The sequence below is a fragment of the Peromyscus leucopus genome, chromosome 13 (genome assembly GCF_004664715.2).
Source record: "Peromyscus leucopus breed LL Stock chromosome 13, UCI_PerLeu_2.1, whole genome shotgun sequence".
Classification (NCBI taxonomy): Eukaryota; Metazoa; Chordata; class Mammalia; order Rodentia; family Cricetidae; genus Peromyscus; species Peromyscus leucopus.
Window position 1 is genome coordinate 30,475,620 of NC_051074.1, and position 24,884 is coordinate 30,500,503.

General features: G+C 43.7%; 1 protein-coding gene across 1 annotated transcript in view; it reads left to right on the plus strand.

Moving 5' to 3' along the window:
- The window catches only part of Col4a4 (collagen type IV alpha 4 chain), a 120,575-nt gene that overhangs the window by 15,340 nt on the left and 80,351 nt on the right, over positions 1-24,884 (plus strand). The window contains exons 4-6 of the mRNA XM_028874138.2: positions 1,331-1,373; positions 7,210-7,287; positions 24,083-24,217. Coding sequence (XP_028729971.1) covers positions 1,331-1,373; positions 7,210-7,287; positions 24,083-24,217 — 256 coding nt within the window. The remainder of the gene's footprint in view (positions 1-1,330; positions 1,374-7,209; positions 7,288-24,082; positions 24,218-24,884) is intronic.

Consider the following 24,884-nt stretch of genomic DNA (forward strand, 5'->3'; position numbering starts at 1 on the left):
AGCTCTTAAACTTAAATTAACTCATAATTCTTATCTTTGTTTAGCCACACGGCTTGGTACCCTTTCTCAGTACGGCATTCTCATCTTGCTTCCTCTGTGTCTGGCTGGTGACTCTTCTGACTCTGCCCTTCTCCTTCCCATCATCCTCAGTTTGGCTTTCCTGCCTAACTTCCTGCCCCGCTACCAGCCTGACAGCTTTTTATTAACCAATGAGAGTAATACATGGTCATAGCATAGAAAAGGATTGTTCCACAGCAGACTATGAACCAAAGATCATGGACACTTCTAGAACCTGAAAAAAGGCAAGAACCAGACTCTCTGTGTTCAGGAACACAGGCCCCCAAGTACCTTGATTTCAATCACGAGACCCTCTAGCTTCTGGTCTCTTAATCAAGGTCACTCCCAGACACAATGCTTTGTCATTGTCTATAATATTTGTTACTCCAAGAGAAAAGACTAGAGTGTGGAGAAAGAAGGTTCACTTAGCACATGATTCCAAAGGGGGAAAGGCTACATAGAACCAAGTCCAAGGCATGGCTTCAGTTCCTCTACCACTGAGGGTAGAGGTGGGGATAGGGTTTTATATATATAGTATGGCTAGGAGGACCAACTCACCACAGATGCTCAAGAATCAAATGAGATAATGTGCGATGAAGGCCTTTGACAGAGAGATGGATGTCCCAGCAAATGTTTGCTTGGCTTTTCTTGATCACATCCTTCCTCTTATTAAAATTTGTTCATAGTAGCAGCAAAGCACTAGGTAGATTTTGGCTGTGGACCACCTCACTCTTCCCTAATAATTCCCTAATAATTATTCCCACTCACCCCAAGCTATTCTTCTCCTCTAGGCAGCTTTCCATCTGCCGCTCCTCCTTGCATGGGTTCCATTAAATGACAACTCAGATACACTGGTCTCAGGTGTGTTCCCAATCACAGCTGCCTCTCTCTCTCTTTCCTCTAGCTTTCATGGAGAGTCATCTCAACTCCCTTCACTCATCTGTTCATTCAGGCCTCAATCTTGCCTTGGGTGCCCCTATGGACTCCAGCATCATGGCCTTCAATACAACCATACCAAAGGCCTTCAATGTATCTTCTCTGACTGATAAAATGAAGAGAGGCAATGATGCCAGCCCGAGAGATGACAATATTGACTGTGTCAGATGGTAGCAGTTAGAAGTTAGAACCAACCTTCGGGAGAGTAATCACATTGATTATGTGGGATGGTAGCAGTTAGAAGTGAGAGCCAGCCTTCTGGAGTTGGTATTGTTACTCTGTTTAGCTTGTTTCTCATTAAAGCAAACACTTAGTCTATATTTTTCCTTTTTCATAGGTCACTAATATTTATTCTCTTTACCATACGATATGAATATGGGGTAAGTATATTAATTCATTCTGTACATGGAAAATTTACTCTGTTGAATGTGTGATTCATTGCATGCATGTATGATTTATATGTTTTTAAAACATATTTAAACTAGTTACTCTCTGGAGCCCAGCCTTCATATCTGTGAAGTGGACACTGAGATAAGACACAGCCTGGGAATACTTTGATATTTTTCCAATCAAAGCTGCTTATAGGACTGCCTGGGTGTTGGAGAGGTCTTTATCTTATAACAACCACAGCCCTTCCTTAAATTCTTTTTATTTGGAACAGAAAAGAAGTAGCTGAGCCATTTCGAGATTAAACTAAGAAATGTAAGATTCAGTCTGGATGCTTTTTAGGTGCAGGGAAAGCTCAGCCTGTAACCAGCCCTTTTTCTTCTGCTCCCTTGGGGAAGAATCTAAATTGTGAACCCAATTTCACAGGTTTCAGGGATATGCTGTTAAGGGCTGCCTGCCATTCAGGGCTGAAGACCACTGGAGTGACTGAGATCTACCTGACTCAAGTCCCTTGATTACCAGAGACTTTTGCAAAGTAACTGCAATAAAAAAAATTATCTCTACTCCTCTTTTACTATCGGGTCAAGGAACAAGAAGCCCTTGATTCTTGGTTCTCCCTAGTTACTTAGTCTTTAACCCAGCTAAGACTCAGTCCTCCTCTCGTGTTAGGCAGAGAGAGTGAGACTTGTCCAGCTTAGTTCCTGTGCATTTCAGAATGCCTCCTTGTGTTGCTCAGTTAGGAGCATTTTTTCTAGTTAATCTTACCTGATTTTCCCAAGCTTATTTTTATATTGTATGCATTTATTTTTCTATTACAAAAGTCCGCAGCATCCTAAAATTCACTCCCCTTGATCCTTATATCTATGAGAGTGAATGTGATTCCTTAACCAAATAGTTCAGTCCTGGACACTCCCATCAGGTTGTGGTGCAGAGATATTTTAGCATGTAGGGAGTAGCAATATGGTAGCTGGGATTTAAGGGGAAGGTGTGGGTTGACAAAGTACCTGTGGCAAACAGTTTGCATTATCTACCAACATTTTAAATGAACATTCCTTTGGTGCAAGAATGCATTTTTTAATTTGTCACATAGTTTTATTCTGGCACGTGGGAAGATGCATGCCCAAGAGCACTCACTGCAGGGTGGTGGTCAGCAGCTAAAGACGGGTATCACCTAAGTATTCATCAGTAGGGAGTAGATATACAAGTTCTGGTGCTATATGAGCTGAATAGCTGCCAGGGGCGTGTCAGCATGAATGTGAAAATGGTGATGATGTGAAAACGGCCAGGTACTAGTCAGCGTGTCACTTGAGTATCAATAAAACAACCCAAATTGCCAGCAGTGTGGATGCGTGTGCTTGAGTATGCTTATTAATACCTAGATACCAATGTAAAGAGATGGATCCTCAGAGGGCAGGGGACTTGAGGCCAGGACATAGACAGAAAATGTCCTCTGATAGGCTACGCTTTCATAGAGCTTGATGTTTTGGTTTTGAATCTCTATCATTTTCTTATAAAAAAAGAAAATGGGTACCAATCTGAGACAGAGTTAGGGTTTTTAGGAGGTGATGCTGTACTTCCTTTAACCTTGTATGCAATAAGCATGTGTTTTATGACATCTGAGGTAAAGAAGGGGGGCTCCTCCTGTTTGTTTCCTTGGAGAAAAATAAGGTGGCTTGAATGTAGTTGTGTTTCTAGTGAGAGTGTGAGTGTAGGTGTGTTTCCAGTGAGTGTAGGTGTGTTCCCTGTGAGTGTGTGAGTGTAGGTGTGTTCCCTGTGAGTGTGTGAGTGTAGGTGTGTTCCCAGTGAGTGTGTGAGCATTGGTGTGTTCCCAGTGAGTGTGTGAGTGTAGGTGTGTTCCCAGTGAGTGTGTGAGCATTGGTATATTCCCAGTGAGGGTGTGAGTGTAGGTGTATTTCCACTGAGGGTGTGAGTGTAGGTGTATTTCCAGTGACTGTGTGAGCATTGGTGTGTTCCCAGTGAGTGTGTGAATGTAGGTGTGTTCCCAGTGAGTGTGTGAGTATGGGTATTGTCTTAGTTAGGGTTTCTATTGCTGTGACAAAACACCATGACCAAAAAGCAAGTTGGGGAGGAAAGGGTTCATTAGGCCTACACTTCAGCATTGCTGTTCATCACTGCAGGAAGTCAGGACAGGAACTCAAATAGGGTAGGCAGGAGCTGATGCAGAGGCCATGGACATAATCTGCTTACTGACTTCCTTTCCATGAATTGCTCAACCCACCTTCTCAGAAGAACCCAAGACACCAGCCTAGGGATGGCACCACCCACCATGGGCTAGGCCCATACCCATTGATCACTAAATGAGAAAATACCTTACAGCTGGATTTCATCCAGGCATTCCATCAACTGAGATTCTTTCCTCTGATGACTCTAGCTTGTGTCAAGTTGACACACAAAACCAGCCAGTACAGGTATATTCCTAGCCATTGTGGTTCAAGCTATGAATGTTTAATTGTCTGTGGTATTGTCCTTGTCTTTTTCAAAGGCTTTGAATGACCTCTCTCTCTCTTTCTCTCTCTCTCTCTCTGTACAAGTTAGCACGCATGTGTTTGCTGAGTATGGAGGCCAGAAGACACTCAGATGCTATTCTTTAGGTATCACCTACCTCTATTTCTTTTTGTTTGTTTTGGAGACAGGGTCTCTCATTGCTCTAGAACTTGCCAAGTAGTTTAAGATGGCTGTTTAAGGAGCCCTAGGGATCTGCTAGTCTCTGCCTCATCAATGCTGGGATCACAAGCCCCCACAATCACATGTGGCTTTGTCACTTGGGGTCTGAGTGTCACACTCGGCATCTCCTCATCCACTACAACACCTTTGTAAAGTTCAGACTCTTCCTTTACAATTTCCCACCCCCATTTCACATGTCAATGGGTGTTTCTTTCTTAGAATCTGCTAATCTATTTTAAAATGACTCCTAAAATGTAACCCTACCTCACATATCTCAGTGATGCTTGGCAGAAGAAGCAAATATCAAATAAACATCCTGACTTTGTTATCAAGGCATCTAATCTACTGACTCCATTTTGCCATCATTGTTTTGGTATTTCACTGAACGCAGTAATGAATCCTGACCTTAAATGAATCCGAGGACTCAGACGAGCTACTGTGCTTGCATGCTCTCCCAGCCAAGCCTGGGTATTTCATTCCTAACCTCTTAGAATTTTGAACTCATGCATTCACAGATAACAATGCTAATTAAAACTCAAGAGTCATATACTCCTGAAATTCCAGACTCATTTCCCCTCAGCACTGGGATCACAAGCATTCACCGCTGTGCCCAACCTTGTACATGAGTGATGGAAACCTGAACCCAAGTCCTCATGCCCACATGGCAGGCACTTCACAGATTGGCTCTAACCCTTAAACTCTCAGATTCTTCAATGCATTCAATGACCCATAAGACCTTTGTTTATAAAGATGTCTTTTTTGTTTAATGCTTAAAAATATTTTCTCTTTGATTCTGTCTGGAAATGTTCCTTTCTGTCTTAGATTTAGGGTTTCTATTGCTGTGAAGAGACACCACCATGCCCACAGCAACTCTTATAGAGGAAGACATGTAACTGGAGCTGGCTTACAGGTTCAGAGATTTAGTCCATTACATAGAGGCAGACATTATGCTAGAGAGTAGCTGAGAATTCTGTATCTGGTTCAGCAGACAGTAGGAAAAGAGAGACACTGGGCCTGTCTTGAGCATTTGAAACCTCAAAGCCCATCCTCAGTGGCACACTTCCTCCAACAAGACCACATCTGCTCCAACAAGGCTGCATGTCCTAATCCTTTCAAATAATGCCACTCCCTGTGAGCCTATGGGGGCTATTTTTATTCAAACCACCACACTGCCCCTTAAAGGAAGTTTAGATTGAGTGATTAAAAAACAAAACAAAACAAACCTTCCGAGTAGACCCTTAGTCTTTTATCACCCACATGTATGGACTTATACATGTATTTGTGTAATATGTATATTGCCATGCATGTATTGTACCTATTTACTGGTCTTCCACTGGGACTGTAACTATTGGCTTAGTGGCTTTCTTCTTTCTTTCTTTCTTTCTTTCTTTCTTTCTTTCTTTCTTTCTTTCTTTCTTTCTTTCTTTCTTTCTTCCTTCCTTCCTTCCTTCCTTCCTTTTTCTTCTTTCCTTCCTTCCTTTTTTCTTCTTTCCTTCCTTCCTTTCTTTTTCTCTCTTTTTTTTGTGTATGACAGTGTGTCATGTAATCTAGGCTGGCCTGGAACTGCCCTGATCCTCTTGCCTCTACCTCCTGAACGCTGTAGTTATAGGTTCGCTGTTCCCTATTTCTTTCATTCTATATTAGTGTATGTTCATTGCCTTAAGCTTAAAAAAATCAATTATACAAAAAAGCAAGGTTGGCAAAGACAAAGCTTATCTCTGCTGCTTTCTTGATAATCCTGTTTCTGCCACTAGGAATCTAACATTTGCCACCTGAGCCACAGCTTAGGGGTGAAGCAGGTGCTTGAAGCTGGCTGTTTTGGTTTTTTTTTTTTTTTTTTTTTTTTTTTTTGGTTATTGTTGTTTGTAGAGAATGTACACATGGAAATAGTAATTCTTGGAGTACATTTAGTACTGAAGTGGCTAATGGCTCTGGGTATAGATACAGTGGATATGCAATGGATGACAAGGTACTGTGTCTCCCAAAGGGCAGGGACATTCCTGTGTGAACTTGTGTGTGTGTGTGTTTGTGTGTGTGTGTGTGTGTGTGTGTGTTGACTTTCTAGAGAGTTAAAGAAAAGTCTGCTGCTGGTGTGGTGGTGCACGCCTTTGATCCCAGCACTTGGGAGGAAGAGGCAGGTGGATCTCTGTGAGTTCAAGGCCAGCCTGATCTACAAAGGGAGTTCCAGGACAGCCAGAGATACTCAGAGAAATCCTGTCTCAAAAAAAAAACAACCAAAAAAAGAAAAAACAACCAAAAAAAAAACCCACAAGAAAAAAAGGAAAGAAAGGAAGAAAGAAAGAAAGAAAGAGAGGAGGAAGGAGGAGGAGGAGGGAGGAGGAGGGAGGGAGGGAGGAGGGAGGGAGGGAGGGAGGGAGGAGAAGGAAGGAAGGAAGGAAGGAAGGAAGGAAGGAAGGAAGGAAGGAAGGAAAGTCTGTTAAAGCAGGAAAAGGCCCAAATGACTCAGGTTCAGAAGCTTGGGATTGAGGGACACCTTAGAGGAACCACCATGGAGAACTGGGAAATTGCAGGAAGGAAAATTTAATCCAAACTGCACGAGTTATCTAGAGAATTGTCCCAGGAAGGATTTGTGTGGTGAGGATCATGTACTTGCTGATCGGGGAGACACAGGGGGCTGTGGGGAGAAAGTCGAGCTTATCATTGATACTAGACTCCTCTGTCTGTGCAGAGCTTGCCTGACTGCACATTTACACCCCTAGACTCTTCACAATTGGGCACTGAAGTCTTCAGAGGAGAGAAAGCCTCTCTATGATTCTGGCTCTGGCAGCTTCTGAATAAGGTTCCCTTTTCTCTGGTGTCTTCAGGGTTGGAGAGCCTGACCGATGTAACAGTTCCCCCCAAGTGCTCCTCCTTTTTATGTGTCAGTATGACTCACTGCAGCCAGGTGTGATGGTGCACTTGGGAAACTGAGGCAGAAGGATCAAAAGTTTGAGTGCAGCCTAGCCTGACTTACATAGCAGTAACCTGTCTCAGAATAGATACATTAATATTTGCTTTCCCTGGATCTAAAGGTAAAAAGCGTTTAGTGGGGTCTACACATGGTGTGCTGGTTCTATTGTATACTCTATGAACTAAGCCGAGCCCCGAGAACTGATATACTGAACAAGTGGCTTCACTTTCCAGAGTGGCAAGAAATACGGCGGCCCTTGTGGAGGAAGAAACTGCTCTGTCTGCCAGTGTTTTCCTGAGAAGGGATCGCGGGTGAGTGATGCAAATGTCAACATTGACAACCGTGCCTGGATTTCACATCATTCTGAGTATTTACATAGCCTCCGACCCTTAGCATGTGTTATTAGCCAGAGGTGCGTACCTTTCACAGTGAGTGTTCTTCACGTTCTTAGAAAGGGTTACAATTGATGTAGACTATGTGTGAAGCTACACAGTCTGAGCAGTGCAGCTCACCCTGTGTTTTGCACAACACTAGGGGTGTGAATCATCCTACAAAGAAAGGCCTGAAGTGTCTGTTACTCTGGGTCACCCCCTCCAAGGTTTATTGCATATCAGTGGTTTTTTTTTTTTTTTTGGTTTTTTTCGAGACAGGGTTTCTTTGTGTAGCTTTGCGCCTTTCCTGGAACTCACTTGGTAGACCAGGCTGGCCTCAAACTCACAGAGATCCGCCTGCCTCTGCCTCCCGAGTGCTGGGATTAAAGGCGTGCGCCACCACCGCCCGGCGCATATCAGTGTTTTAAAGGCTCTGAGAAATGTGTGTGGGGAAAAAAAAAACAGTTTAACTTGGTTTAAAATCATCTTTCCAGACATTTGACCACAATACACTTTCATGCATAGCACCCTATTGAAACTTGATATTCAAGCCAAGGCAATAGCTATACATTGCATGCTGCATACTTGCCAGTGACTTTTCTATGTGCTCAAAATGCCTTTCTTAGCTCACTGTCTCCTCACCTTACATGCACCAATTGTGCTGTGCAGAAAGAAGACTGAGCCACAGGCCAGTTTTGAGCTCAAAGCCACCCAGAATAGTTCTGCTGGCAACTGGACTCCTATCTATTTTGTAAAGCGTTTCAGGCCATCTTGGCTACTGCCTTTCACATCTCAGGAACCCACAAACATTTCCCTGTGCACTGACAGCTGCAGTTGGCAACTGTTAGTTCATGCCGAGGTTCAGATGAAGCAACCATTTGCTTCAAAACCCTCTCATCATTTTTTTGTAGACGGAAATACCACTCTTTACACTTGAAACACATATAGTTGTATGTCACTTAAGAATGAAAAAAATATAAAAATAACCCCCTTAAGAAGGGCTAAGGTTGACTGTCTTTCTTAAGCTCTGGATACCTTTGAGGTCAATTCAATGATTTGAATGTAGTAGTCTTCGTGTATTCAGGCTACTAAAACAAATATAGTACACCAGTATACCTTATAGTACGCCTTAATCAACTTAAATATGTTTCTCACAGTTCTGGAGGCTGAGAAGACAAGATCAAAGTGTCTACTAGTGAGAGCCATTTCTCAGCTTGAGGATGGTGTCCTTGTAGGGTGGAGAAAGAGAGAGAGGGTGGGGTAGCCCTTTAGGGTCCTCTCAGAAGGGCTTGATAGTGATGATCAAGTCACCTCTCAGACACCCATCTCCTATTCTCGATACTTTGGAGCTTGGGATTTCAACATGTGAATAGGGTGCATAAACATTCAATCCAAATGACGTATATATTGATCACACAGTGATAGACATGACACTGAGAGCATGCTTGGGGACCATTTTGTTTTATCCACCTTTCTAGGGGCACTTGGCAGTTGAGACATGTTTTAGTCATCACAGCTGGGTGGAGGGAGCTTCTGGTGTCTAAAGGCAGAGGCCAACAGTATGGCTCAGCTTCTTGTAGTGCAGGGTACATTCTACACCAGAGATTGGTCCTCAACACCAGCAGTGCACACGTAGAGAAGTCCTGCTCTCACAGCTCATTGGGAATGGGTGTGATTATTTTTGTTTCCATCTGACAGTGTAAGGAGCCCAAACCAGAGCCAGCAACCACATCCAGGTGCCTAGCCTCACCTCCAGCACTTGCTCCACAAGCATGGAAAGGTTATTACACTTAGGTTCCAACACCTGGGTCTACTGTCACGTTGTGAGCTCACAGGGTTACTTCCTGAGATCAAGCCCTTTACATCTGTTGCCTGGATTCTGTCTCCATTGCTTGAGCTTCTCCATGATCACAAGCCAATGAGTGTGTACAGAGTGTGCTTTTCAGTCCCCGTGGCTGTCTGTGGATTGCCAGGGTTCTGGGGGCTGAGCCGCTCTCTGCAATGTGTGTGTCCCTGGTAGTGGGTGGCCGAGGGGACTGTTTGTGCAGCCCCAAGAACCTCTGCCTTTCCTGATGGCTGGAATCTCCCTGTGAGGGCTGCAGGCATGGGTGGCATTTTCCAGCAGAGAATGTGGGATGAAGACTAAACTTCTGTGGGAGGGGACGGAGATGTAGGCACTCAGTTCTTAGCATCCAGCCAGGCTCTAGAGTTACAGTGGCAGCTCCAGGTGGACTGATAAATAATAATAATAAGTTGTCACCAAATTCCAGGGGCTGGAGGTGTCTTGCTGAGGCTCCACACCCCACTTAGGGAAAAGCTTGTATCATCAAGAAGGAAATTGTTCCTCTCCAGTGGGCTCATTGGGTGGCTTGTTCAAACCCCACAGCAGAACTGTTTGGTCTGAAGTAATTCTTTTTTTTTTATTGTTTTATTCTTTTATGTTTATTTCTTGATAATACATGTATGTACATGTATGTAATAAATTCTGGTCATTTTAATCATCATCCTCTGCCATCACCGCACCCACCCTCACATTCTCTCTCTCTCTCTCTCTCTCTCTCTCTCTCTCTCTCTCTCTCTCTCTCTCTGTCTCAAATGAGTGATTCATTGAATTTAACTAGGGTTGCTTGTTCAAGCATGGGTGGAAGGCTGTTTACTGGGGAATGTCACCATATCTGTGGATACAGCAGTGAAGAAAATAGCACCTCCCCAGAACCATCAATTGCCATGAGTTCCTTACAGAGGAGTATTGACATGACGAGCCCTTCCCTATCCATATTCAACAACTTTTTTTGTTTGTTTGTTTCAAGGCAGGGTTTCACTGTGTAGCCGGGCTGTTCTGAAACTCACTCTGTTGACCAGGCTGGCCTCAAACTCACAGAGATCCACCTGCCTCTGCCTCTCGAGTGGTGGGATTAAAGGTGTGTAACAACACCACCCAGCCTTGATCAACAACTTGTACCAGGCACTTCCAGTTTTCATTTCATAACTGTGACTTCTGGAGGTGCATTATCCACTCATGCAGGGTGCTGAAGCAATTCTTGACAAGCAAAGCTGGGTTCTTGATAAAAAGCGGTGGTTAACTCTTTATCTGAGTCTGGAGCTACAGTGAGCTACAGGGAGGTAAACCAGGAACAGACACATACAGTGGTCCAGAGACCATGGCCCAGCCTCCTCTCTCAATCAGTTTGAGTATGGCTGTGCCTGAACCTCCCTCGTTAGAGCCTAAGCATGTACTTGTGATGGGTCATGAAAACAGCCTCTTGACTCAGCGCACACCTTAGAGGGACAAGTTGTTGCTCTTTGGTTCCCCCTTTGGAGTAAGTGTATATTCCATTACACTGCTTTGATCATAATACAATAGCCGGCACATAGTAGGACGAATCAATCAATAGATTAAAACCCAGACTCCAACATAGAGAGAATTCAGGAGCCTGTGCTGTGGCGATGACAGCACACTGTGGGTCCATAAGGAAACCTGCTGTTATCAAGTTAATGGTGACTCTCTCCTCTGCACCTAGACTTCTTATCTCACATTGGCACTGCTTTGCAATGAGTAAATGTTCATAGTTCAAATCCCTGTGCACTTCAGGTGTGAACAGAGGTAAGTATCTTCATAGCAAGCCAACTCTGACCACTGGGGCACTAGAACTCCTCCAGGCATGTGGTGTTGGGGTGGGGGCAAGAGATGGGGGTACACCCTCCTGAGGTCTGGCTTGCAGGTTCAAGCTCAGCCTAGGAGAAAAAGGTTTGTCTAGAAGGTTAAACTCATCCCTTGGGATGGTGGTATCCCCTGGTTCTGAGATGTAAGGCATGGCTGGATAGTTTCTGAGTTGCTCCCATGCACGATCTATGATTCTTACACATTTCCTCTCTAAACTTTCTGTTAATCTCTGTAAGGAAGCAGATGAGATAGAATTGGACAGAATTTTAACCTAGTCTTTGTTGGTCTCCAGGGAAGCAGTTCATGTAGTTAGCGGTTGTCTGTTGGTAAGGACAATGAAATCATGTCCTTATGAACCAGGATGGGACCTTTTATGAGTTCTGGGTTAGTGACTGGAATGGTAATAGTAATAGTTTATCTTTTGGTAACTTATTTAAAAAAAATAGGTGAGTGTGTTTTATCATCTGAGGGAGTGACGGAACCATGAAATCAACAAAACTTTGTGATGTTGTGGTTTTCGGTACAAGGGGCAAATGGCTTTAAACTCATATTGTAGTCAAGTTTTCAGTTAGAAACCCTGGTCAAATATTAGTGAGTCCCTCTTCCCTTTGGGATTGTCAGTCACTGAATATGCTCAGTATAGCATATCCCTGCACCATCACTCACACATCCCTTATATTTTTATCAGCCTTCATCCTGTGACTAAAAAGGAGAATCTACTTGGGGGGGTTCAATTATTGTTAGTATGTTTCGTGTCCTTAAAACTTATTTGCACACGCAGTTCTAACGCTCACACTCTTTACCACTCACATGGCTGCATTCAGGACACAGCCTGACAAATGGTTCCGAGCAGTAATTTTATGTCTCCAGATTCCCAGTAGTTGATAATGTTCTGTGTTCACAGAAACACCACCCAGTGACAACTGGAGATGGCTGCAGCTAGTCTGTCACCCACTGGCATTGGTGCTGGTTCCTTGCTACACCACATCCCATTCCTCCAAGGACTCACTGTCTCACTTGGTCACCACCAGAAAAATCTTGTGATCAGTGACATACACGATGTGCATGCCTTTAGGGGACAGCAGGTAACCTGAGGTCAGAAGGCTGGGACCATTCTCACTGATAAACATGAGGTGCTGGGCCATGCCTTTGTCCTGCAAAGGCATAAAACTCCAGAATTTTTCTAAAACCTTGTGTCCGGCTATAACATGTGTTTCCCGGTGGATTCCAGCTACCAGGCTCCATGTCACAACGTTAGCTTAGCTTGCTCAAGTGTTTATGTCAGAAATGGTAGCATGCTTTTTGAACACCAGAACACTTGCAGAAGCCGAAGGGATATATTTCCAGGTTTGAATTTGCTGGGTCCAGGGGTTCAGTATTTCTGAGAAGGGCTTTGCTGGCCTACGGTTAGCAGAGGGAGCAACCTACAGTGTTGACGAAACAGTAGTTGGCGTCTATCTGAAGAATCGCTGGAGGTCACTAACATCAATTTCGATATGCTGACATCTCCTTGACAATTAGTATAAGGAAAAAGAATATTTACTCCCTTGCTATACAATGAGCCACTCATTTCCCATCATGCCAAGTGTGCATGCAGGTCTAACATCACAGGACTTCTTCCAGGACTAAGTCGTATGGTTTGATGGTGGGTTTCGGTGCATCTACTTACACCAACCATCTCTTTTAATGCAGTGATTTCGAGTGGGCTTCAGATCTCTCTATGTGGAGTTCACCTTCTTATTTGTTCACTTTGTTGTGTTGCCTTGACTGCAATCAATAGTAATACTTTCCCATTTGTTCAACAAATAACCATCAAATCCTTGCCAGGCAAAGGGCCAAGACTGAGAAGAAAGTCCCTGTGGCTGGGATGTCTCACAGCCCCTCTTCTCCTTAGATAAATGAGACTCACCTGCCAGTCACTATTTCTGATTCCCTGGTCAGTGCCAGGCACTTTCTGGGTACTTGAAGGTGCCTCATGGAAAAGAAGAGACAAGAGAGGCACTTGCTTCTCCCTAGGTGTGTAAGTTGGTTTCCCGAGCTAGCTTTGCATGGGAGCATGTGGGCATTGGGCACAGAATGCTGGATTTGCCCTTTAGACTAGATCTCCTGGAGTTGGAGGGCAGCCAGCCCCAGCGTAGAGGAAGAGTCACATTGGCACATGCTTGATGGCTTGCTGCAACAGAAGTGTATTCTTCACTTGAGACCAGATGTTCAAAAGCAAATGGTTGGTACTGCCAGGCTCCAGCTGGAGAATCTGCTCCACCCTCCATGGTTCCCATTGCCCCGGCTTCCACCTCTGCCTCCCTTTACATTGTTTTATTCTCTGTGGTCTGTGTCGAATCTCACCCACACCCTTCTTATAAGGAGACATGTGAGGGCATTTAGAGCTCCCCTTGGGCAACATACGATGACTGAACCTAGGATAAGACCCTCACCACATCACATCTCTTGTCATCTTTTAAGTGTAATGGGGATGGGGCGGTGGATACAATGGGATGGGGCGTATCTGGGGCAGATAAGGTGTTATTGGGAAAGGAGAAAAAGTCACAGGAGCGGAGTGCACAGAACCCCACCTGATGTCCCAGGTCTCCAGAGAACATAGATGATGCCAGGCTGTCCCCAACATACTAATACTACAAAACGGGAGACCCACTCACCATGGACTGGTCCAAATGCCTAAGCTTTCTCCTCTAGTTCTCTGTGGTCTTTTAACTGCACCTGTATACTGCCTTCTGAGAGCATAGCTAGAGTCCCTAGTGCGCCCCAAGGCAGACTGATCAATGTACCCCAAGTTCATTGTGAACAGGTGAGGTAACCTGAAGGTACAGGAGCATTCTCTGCTACTGCACTCCAGGCTCCTTGGATGGCTCACCACCTTTTCATTCTTCAGTTTTGAAACACTTCCTGATGTCCAGACTCCTCCCTCCCCCAATAATATGGGAGGACTCTAGAGGCACTGTGTGCCCAGAGGACTCAGGTTTCACTGGCTGGCAGTTTGAGGGTGTTTGTGATATTGTAGTGACACCTAATGGCATGCTCTCTGAATTGCACTTTTGCATTAAAAGGAAGAGAGACATTAAAGGGAATGTAAATAATAAATGATAATAATAAGTAGAGCAGCAATGGGAGAGGCATGTTAGACATAATGTTTATTTGTAAATTTTAGTTATAGAAGTATTCATTAAGCATGAGTATACATTTAAAATTTGTAATGTGTGAAGCAGTGGCCAAGATTCCCTGATGAGAACAGATCTGTGGTCCCAAATTCAATCTAAAGGACATCGTCTTAAACAAATATTAAGTAATACTCACAAAATATTAATAAATTATAGGTGGTGAGTCTGGGCATTATTTTCAGGTTTACATGATGGTTTGAGGAAAGTTAGGCTGGCGTGGTTTGGGATGGAAAGGGAGCAGATACCTTGAGATCAAAGGCCTGGGTTCAAATATCTACTTCCCCAGGTCCTGGCTGGCTGTGTGGCCTCAAGCAAATTGATTCATCTCTCAAAGCCCTCCTTGGAGAATGAGGAAGTATACAAGGACGGCTTTCTGCTTTCTGTGGCTGTAGAGAGCTCGTGAGAATAAAACAGACACCATACTGAGCTTAGTGCAGATGAAGAGCCCGGAGTATGGTAGGATGGTAACTAATGTCACTGTCATCAATGTATTTTTGTTGAGAGGAAGGCAGGGTTTGAGTGACAGAGAAGAAAGGCTCTTGTCATCTCTGGAAAACAAGTGTGAATGAAGCATGAGTACTTGGGTCACGGGGACTGGGTAGGCTTGGGTGGTGGGGGGTACATTGTGCCATTAGGGGTAAGGCAGTGGCCCAAAGAAAGGACAGACTGAAGGGAGCTAACAGCTGTGTGGGGGAGAAAACCTGGATCAAAGGAGTGAGGGAGACTGACTCTTGGATAACCTGCGCTACAGAGGATGTGACCATGACCTGGGGCTTTGCAGTGGGATGAAGATCAACCGGACATATGGCGGACACTGAGTTCAAAGGGAGACATGATAGATGTGGTCATGGGCGGGAGAGACAGTGAGTCCAAATGGACTGTGTGTGCTCTGGTCTTCCTCCTCTGTCCAGCTGAGCCAGGAGCCAGCGAGCTGATGGCCCATATGATAACCTGTGTCAGCTTGGCCCTGGAGTAGAGGGAAAGAGGTGAGCTGGTCGTTTCACAGGGTGCACCCAAGTTGCTCAGGGGTCAAACTGATTGTCACTCGATTCTGCTTCCAGTGACCTCACTGTCTCAGTAAAAGTCATAAAGCACAGAGGCAAATTCTGTACACAAAGTAGGAATCATGTAAACAGTGGTGAGAACCACTGTTCTTACATCTGAAAGCCAGTTGCTGGATTTCACGTGGAACCTGTTTTCTTAAGTCATAGATGGTGGGTGGGGGCTAGGGATTAGGATCAGGTATGATTTTTTTTAATTATAAAAAGTTCTTGTGGTGACTGATTCTCTAGATACAAAAATAACTCTCATGAACTCATTTTTCTCTATTCACTCTGTAATTAATTCTATGATAGCCTTAGAGATAAGCAAGCTTAAGTATTTACTTATAAGGAGGTTTTTTTTTTTTCTGACCCCATTTTTATATGAACTGATTCGATGAAAATAGAAATTCTTTCTGGTTTAGTGTAGATAAATTATTTATTCTAATAGAATGAACTGTCAGACCACTATTTCAAAGACTAACGTTTGGGGAATTTTTTTTGAGCAGCTTTTAGACAGATTTAGTACAGGCACCCAAAGTTTAATGTGTTTCTTTTAAAATTTTATCATATAACAAAATAACTAATAATATTAAAAAGCACTAAAATGAAGCCATAAAGTTCATAGTCTTCAAAGGGAGACATTCCAAGTTTTATGTGAGTTTTCCACTTACAAAGTTGCTGGCTAGGGAGGTTGAAATCAAGGCGTAATGACATCTGTGCCACATTTTGTTAAGACTCCAGCAGGCCTGCAAGTCGGCTCACTGCTCAGCAGATGGCATGGAGCTCTGAACAGTCCTGTGGAAGGACCTCAGCATTTTACACAGGTCCTGCAAGCCAGTGTTCCCGCGACCATGCTTTGGGGCTTGAAGGAAGCATTTGTACTGTCTCTCTTTGAGGTGGGGCAGGGCTCACCTTATTTTGTGAAAGATTAATTGTTCTCTTCCGCAGTTATAGTTTGAGTGTGTTTTGTCTCCTCCAAACAGGGGCTCAATCCCCAAAGTCACGCATTAGGGGTATTAAGTGTTATCAAGAAATGTTCGATTACCGTAATGCTTAGAGGTGAGGCCTCTGAGAAGTGAACAGATTAGAGTATTAGAGTGGAGTCCTCATGATTGAATCAGGTGACTTTATAAGGATAGGGGAGAAACCACATCCCATCCCCACACCAGTACACACACTCTTTCCCCAACACTATGTGGTATAGCTTCCTGGGCTGTGGCCAGAGCCTGTATCATGTCTTTTATACCTCACATATACTTCCAGAACAATGAGTCCAAATACATTTCTTTTCTGTCATTGATTGATTGATTGATTGATTGATTAATACTGGGGATTGGACCTAGGTCTTCATGTATGCTAGGTGTATTCTCTACCATTGAGCTATGATATCAGCCCAGCTCTTTTCTTCGTAATCAGTCAGTCTGCCTCTGGGTTCTTTCATTATAGTAATGAAGGTTGACCAATGCATCTTTCTCACCAGCATGGCCTTGGGCACACCTATGTTCTGTCTTCCAGGAGCTTATGATTCAGTAAGGGTAGGGTTAGGGGGAGGTCACAGGTAAAAAGAGGATCGTGCAAATAGGTGAGAAGTGTTCTTTTGGCCTCAAGGAGAGGGGCATCTTTTTCTCAAGGGCAAGGTTAGGAAGACAAGGTGAAGGGATCTTTCCATGGGAACTTAGACTGTCAACCCAGGGCAGGAACGGAGGGCCCTTGTGAGTCAGGAAGCATATGCAAAGCTTTGAACCACAAGAGCTTCCCAGAAATGGCCAGAAGTTGGTGTGAATGTCAAGGGCAGGAGTTGGGGAGGGGACCCTGGAGGAAGGTTTGGTTTCTTTCAGGAATACAAACAGATGTTTTCTTCTCTACTGTGTGTTTTAAAAGTATTTTTATTTTACTTTATTTAAAAGTATTTTTATTTTATCTTTTTCTAATCAGGACCCGTTTCCACAGCACACTAAATGGAATTCTATCAGTCTCAGCACTGTGTTAAATATTTCCATTCCTTTTTTCTCTGCAAAGTTCCATTAGTTTCCTGGATTCAGGATTGCATGTCTGAAATGAAATGCATTAAAGAGATTTATGGCCAGTTAATTGGCTGTCTCCTTCTTAGTTTCCCTTTTATATTTGAGAGTTCATCTGGCTGTGTCTCTAAACAACACATTCTTGTAAAGTACTGTATTCACGGAAGATCATTTGGGGAGTTGACATACAAATGACTTGCATGATGGAAAGATCATTCCAAACTTAATAAAATATGGCTTCCGTATTTAATAAACAAGGGAACTTTTAAACGTATGTTAACTAATCTCATTTAAAAGGTTAATATTAGACACAAGATTAATCAACATAGGGTAAGGAAATCATCTGGGGTCGTCATTACTCCTTTGAGGTTGTGGTCTAAAACGCACATGCTATCCATTCCAGACTGATCTACTTTGCCCATGTTGTCAAGGTCTCAGAGCTCTGCTTCATTGTTGCTTGCTACTTGGTAACAATGTATCAGAATTCTTAAAATGTCCAGTCTTTTGGAATTCTCCATGAGCCATTGTGTTGAGGCTGGGCACGCATGAAGAAAAAGGGACATACATATAAAATATAACTTTGATTTGCACAGTCTGGGTAGGTAGTAAAGGTTGGAACTGATGCCTGTGGATCGGTGACTTGATGGGACACCAAAATGGCAATTTATCTTTATTACAAGGGTCCCCAGTTGCTGACTATGAGATGCACAAGGAGGAGAACGTGAATTGTCCAGGCTTGTGTCTCCCCTCCCCCCCACCACTATTGCCCACCTTCCACTCCAGAAGCCTTCATTTGTAAAAATACAGTCAGCAAAAGGCCCTGGCCTGGTTCTTGAGGGTTGGAGCATCTGATGGACTGTGCTGTGGCTTCTCTTTGTCGTCTATACATTTGTCATAATGGGACATAATAGCAGTGGTTAACATTCATCATGACAGGTACTCTCTAAAACAACTTTATGGGTTTTATTCTTTTTTTTTTTTATGGCCCTAAGCTACTGTCAGATAAAGATGCTGAGCAGGAGAGAGATTCAAGATGTAGTCCAGAAATGCCACAATGAAGCCCATTATTATGTATAATTAATATATGCTAATGATATCTTTTTAGAAGAAAACATGTACTCAAGGACACACAGCTGAGAAGCATGGTCTTGAGCTTTGAGCACAGGGACTGAACCTTGAGCCTGGGTCCTCAATCACTGTCTTTCCTGCCCTGTGTCCTCTGCATCCAAGACACCTCTTCATGGCTCTCTCTAATGGCTGCTTGCAAATGCTGTCAATTCAGCACATTGTCACCTTCTCCTCTGACCCTTACTGCAGACTCACATTTGCTCAGGGGAGTTTAGCTGCCCACATCTGCATCTCTCTGTCAACACCCCAGCCTCAGGGAGGACTGTCCTGGCTCTCTCAGCACCAGGCAGGGTGACTGAGACCTGCCCTCCTGTCTGGGGCTCCTCTCGCTGTCACGGAGATGACTGACATTCGGTTTCCTTTCTTTTTGGGCTGCGTTCTTGCCTGTATCACTCCGCTCTTTTATCCCTGCCACCATCCCGGCCGCTTGTCTTTCATGTTCTCATGGTACTCAGTAACTCTGGTGGGTGAGACGCTGTGGGCATTTCATCGTGAGAAGTCACACAATGGGTTCACCCTGTCTCAGGCCAGTGGGTTTCCACATGACTGTTTTTCCTGCTATGGCAAATGATATTGTGGTGAATCACCTTGCATTACTGCGGATGGCTCCTTCACTAGGACCCAGTTTAAGCCTCTTCATCATCTCCTCTGCAAGGCTGGGATTGGCTGCAGCACCACCATCTAAGCAGGATCCAAGTGTGGTAATGATTGGGTCTCAGTTGTTACTTATTCCCACTGGGGTGCTCTCCCGAGTAGAAGTTGCTCATGGTAAGGTATTCTGGCATTCATGCTTATGTGCTGGTCTGTTGGGAAAGCCTGTCTATTGCCTTGGTTTTAGAGGAATATCTGGCTATCAGAACTCTTCCAATTATTGGCACACAGTACTTCCTTCATGTGTCACACAAGAGTAGGTACTCAAAAAAAAAATGGGGCTGACACTTCAATTTGAGGTATCTCCAAGTTTTATACAGATAGCACTTGGCAAGAAATATTTTTTCCAAGGACCCTGTAAATCTCAGAGACCATTTGTTCTAAATCCTGCATTTGTTCTAAAAAATCTAAGAGATCTGATCTGAGAAGGTAGCTCTTGAAATTCATCAAACATTCTGTCTAAAAAGCAAAGTGTATTCGTTCATCAAATGCAGTTGCTGGGCAGTGACAAGGCTCAGTGCTAAGTCATTTACCATCAAGCCTGACAACCTGAGTTCTATCCCAGGGACCCACATAGTAGAATGGGAGAACTGACTCCAACCTCTACACACATTCCTGTGGCATATGTGTGTGTACATGCATGCACAACACAAGCATACACACACACACACACACACACACACACACACTGCAATAAAACAATTTAAAAATGCTCATTTTTTAAAATTTATTTTATTTTATTTTACAATACCATTCAGTTCTACATATCAGCCACGGGTTCTCCTATTCTCCCCCCTCCCACCCCCTCCCCTTACCTCTAGCCCACCCCTCATTCCCACCTCCTCCAGGGCAAATCCTCCCTTGAGGACTGCGATCAACCTGGTAGACTCAGTCCAGGCAGGTCCAGTCCCTTCCTCCCAGACTGAGCCAAGTGTCCCTGCATAAGCTCCAGGTTTCAAACAGCCAACTCATGCAATGAGCACAGGACTTGGTCCCACTGCCTAGTTGCCTCCCAAACTGATCAAGCCAATCAACTGTCTCACCTATTCAGAGGGCCTGATCCAGCTGGGGGCCCCTCAGCCTTTGGTTCATAGTTCATGTGTTTCCATTCATTTGGCTATTTTTTTCAATAATTGAGTAAAACCAAAATTTATTATAAGCCACAGTCGTCCTAGGGACCTCAGTGCTATATATATAGCCTCCATGGTTCTATGGGTTGTGGTCTGATTGTTCTTTATTTTATATCTAGAATCCACCTATGAGTGAGTACATACCATGACTGTCTTTCTGGGTTTGGGTTACCTCACTCAGGATGATTTTTTCTAGTTCTAGTTCCATCCATTTGCCTGCAAATTTCATGCTTTCATTGTTTTTCTCTGCTGAGTAGTACTCCATTGTGTATATGTACCACATTTTTTTCATCCATTCTTCTGTTGATGGGCATCTAGGTTGTTTCCAGGTTCTGGCTCTTACAAATAGTGCTGCTATGAACATAGCTGAGCATGTATCTTTATGGTATGAATCAGCATTCCTTGGGTATATGCCCAAGAGTGGAATGGCTGGGTCTTGCTTGAGGTAGTTCGATTCCTAATTTTCTGAGAAACTGCCATACTGATTTCCACAGTGGTTGTACAAGTTTGCATTCCCACCAACAGTGGAGGAGTGTTCCCTTTGCTCCACATCCTCTCCAACATTGACTGTCATTGGTGTTTTTGATCTTAGCCATTCTGACAGGTGTAAGGTGGTATCTCAGAGTCGTTTTGATTTGCATTTCTCTGATGATTAAGGATGTCGAGAATTTCTTTAAATGTCTTTCAGCCATTTGTGATTCTTGTTTTGTAAATTTTCTGTTTAGCTCTTTAGCCCATTTTTTAATTGGACTGTTCAGTATTTTGATGTCTAGTTTCTTGAGTTCTTTATATACTGTGGAGATCAATCCTCTGTCAGATGTGGGGTTGGTGAAGATCTTTTCCCATTCTGTTGGCTCTCTTTTTGTCTTATTGACTGTGTCTTTTGCCCTGCAAAAGCTTCTCAATTTTGAGAGGTCCCATTTATTAATTGTTGTGCTCAGGGTCTGTGCTGTCGGTGTTTTATTTAGGAAATGGCCTCTGGTACCAATGCGTTCAAGAGTGCTTTTTACTTTCTTTTCTATTAAGTTTAGTGTAACTGGATTTATGTTCAGGTCTTTGATCCACTTGGACTTGAGTTTTGTGCATGGTGACAGATATGGATCTATTTGTAATCTTTTACATATTGACATCCAGTTATGCCAGCACCATTTGTTGAAGATACTTTCTTTTTTCCATTGTATAGTTTTGGCTCCTTTGTCAAAAACCAGGTGTTCATATGTGCATGGATTAGTGTCAGGGTCTTCAATTCAATTCCATTGGTCCGTATGTTGGGTTTTATACCAGTACCAAGCTGTTTTTATTACTATAGCTCTATAGTAGAGTTTGAGGTCAGGGATGGTGATGCCTCCAAAGGTTGCTTTATCGTATAGGATTCTTTTAGCTATCCTGGGTCTTTTGTTTTTCCATATGAAGTTGAGTATTTTTCTTTCCAAGACTGTGAAGAATTGTGTTGGGATTTTGATGGGGATTGCATTGAATCTGTAGATTGCTTATGGTAAGATTGCCATTTTTACTATGTTAATCCTACCTATCCATGAGCATGGGAGATCCTTCCATTTTCTGATATCTTCTTCAATTTCTTTCTTTAGAGATTTAAAGTTCTTATCAAAAAGGTCCTTCACTTGTTTAGTTAGTGTTATCCCAAGGTATTTTATATTATTTGTGGCTATTGTAAAGGGTGATGTTTCTCTGACTTGTTTCTCAGCCCTTTTATCATTTGAAAAATGCTCATTTTTAAAAGATATGGTTATGTGTTGTTGCGGGCAAGAGGTTATAAGCAATCTTTTTCTTAAAGGATTTTAGAAAATTTGAAGAGTCACAAAACCTCACAGCTCAACGCCGAATGAGTTTGAGGGGTGTTTTCAAACTCTGACGAGATCTAACACGTGCTAAGACATGGCGGGACATGGTGGAAAAACAAGCTGAGCACCTCTGCCACCACAGTGTGTGGCAGACACCCACGCATCGGTGACAGCCTTATTACTCAGCTCTCCGTCTGCTGTCACAATTGTAGCTCAAGACAGCAAAGCAAGTTATCAAATGTAACAACTGAGTCAAATACACTTTCTACCCACATCCAGTTCTAGACATGGACAGAATGTTGAAACTGTCATTTGGACAAGCTGATGCTGTATTTCTGAGTCCATTCAAATAGCCTCCTTGTTGTCATAGGTTAATTATTGTACAAAGAAATGAGCAAACCTGAATCTTTCTACAATCAAAATTAAGTTGTTTTTTTTTTTTTTTAATAAAAAAAAGATTTTGCTAAGCAGTGGTGGCACACGCCTTTAATCCCAGCACTCGGGAGGCAGAGCCAGGCGGATCTCTGTGAGTTCGAGGCCAGCCTGGTCTACAGAGTGAGATCCAACACAGGCACCAAAACTACACAGAGAAACCCTGTCTTGAAAAAAAAAAGATTTCATTTATTTATTATGTATATAGTGTTTTGCCTGCATGTATGTTTGCACACCAGAAGAGGACACCAGATCCCATTACAGATGGTTGTGAGCCACCATGTGGTTGCTGGGAATTGAACTCAGGACCTCTGGAAGAGCAGCCAGTACTCTTAACCACTGAGCCATCTCTCCAGCCCTCCAAAATTATATTTTGATAGATTTTTTTTTCCAAGTTCAAAATCACCAACTTTACAGGGGCATAGGTGGAAGGCAGTGGAAGTGGATGGGTGACCAGGCTGGGATGGCCAAACCTGTGGTCAGAAGGGGTGCAGAGACAGACAGAATTAACCCACAAAAACAAATAAAAATAAAATCCCTGTCCTCATAATTCCTCATGAAATATTCATTTAGATGTATTTCTTTGTGTGTCTGTATGTGTGTGCATGTGAGTGCAAATGACTGTAAAGGTCAGAGAGGGGACTGAATCCCCTGGAGCTGAAGTTACAGGCAGTTGTGAGCCACCTGACTTGCAGGGAGCTGGATTGCATGGATGTAATGCAACATAGAAAGCCTTCATCCAAACTGTGGCTGAGAAATGAGCTAAAAGCAGCTACAGGACAGAAAAATCATTATCCCTTTGATGTGTATAAATGACCAGGTGCTCTCTCCCTCACTCACTGCTGGGTTCCTCATATGATAGCAGTAAGAGTTTGGTATTTCTAGTTCTGTGATTCGAGACATCCCAAGACCTACAAATGGCAGTGGCAAAACAATAACAGAGCTTTAATCCACTTGTATCTGCAAACACACACACACACACACACACACACACACACACACACACACACACACACACCTGCACGCACTCACGCACGCACGCACGCACACGCACACACACATGTCCCCCTCTATGTATACACACACATATGCCAGCACATATGCATACACATACATTCACACAGGTATATATGCACATAATAATGCAAATTTATCACAGAGCTTAAAAATCAGCTTGAAAAGGCAATGTCATAGCTTCTACTTGTATTAGCTAGTCATTTGTGTTTCTATTAGAATTTGCTCAAATCTAGTGTTCAGATTTTCTATACTCACTGTTAGGATTCTGCCGCCACTCCAGCTGCATGATCACGCATGCGCAGTTCGGGAACTAAGCAAGGGGTCTTGCATCTTACGTTATCAGTGCTTGCGGCCTGGCCACGCAGTCTGCACATGCATGGCATAGCTCTGTAAGCCCACCTGTGCCTTAAAAAGCTGGACACAGACTCCTCCTCTTCTTCTCTCTCTGTGCATGCTTCTTCCCCAGGCCTGGTTCTTTTATTGTGTCGTGCCCCCCCCCGCCCCCCCCCCCGCGCCCCCGCTTCTTCCTAATAAAGCTCTGATATTGGGTTTTGCCATGCCTCATGACCTTTCTGCACAGTAACCAGCACCACTTATCATTTTTAACACTCACGAGGAAGTGCCTACATGAGCAAACACTATGGCTTCTTTTGCTCTCCTTTCTATTTCAGGGTCAACCAGGACCACTGGGGCCACAGGGACCAATAGGGCCCTTGGGACCCCCAGGACCCATTGGGATTCCAGGAGAGAAGGGTCTGAGAGGTGACAGTGGCCTGCCTGGAGCAGCAGGAGAGAAAGGAGACAAGGTGAGTCAGTGAACATCTCAGCAGTCTCCAGTGCTCAGGGTCTGTGTATTCATTTGTTTGTTTGTTTTTTTTTTTTTTTTTTTTTTTTTTTTTTTTGGTTTTTCGAGACAAGGTTTCTCTGTGTAGCTTTGCGCCTTTCCTGGGACTCACTTGGTAGCCCAGGCTGGCCTCGAACTCACAGAGATCCGCCTGCCTCTGCCTCCCGAGTGCTGGGATTAAAGGCGTGCGCCACCACCGCCCAGCTTTCATTTGTTTGTTTTAAAGTCTGAGGACAATCTTATTAGTATTTCAAAGAAAACTCCCCTGGATAGGCAAGCTGTAAATCTCAGCAGCTGCCTGGAGGAGGAGAGTAGAGGGAGGGAAGGGAAAAAAACCCATGGTGTCGAGGCTGGCATGGAGGTAAGACACATGACAGACGAACAGCCAAATGATAGGGAGGAGAACTTCAGAAAAAGAGTAAGGAAGCCTACAACATTGGGGAAGCCTAAAGTGTTGGGGAAGACGTGCTTAGAGAAGAGAAATCCAGAAAGCTGACTTCACACTCTTCTGAATAATTTAAGGCAGTGGGCAGCTTTGTGAAGCTTCCTGTATTAGCCCGGTAAGCCGCTGCACCGTGGGTAGGGATTCTGGGAAGCAAAAGTAGATTATCTCATTAAAGGACAAACTG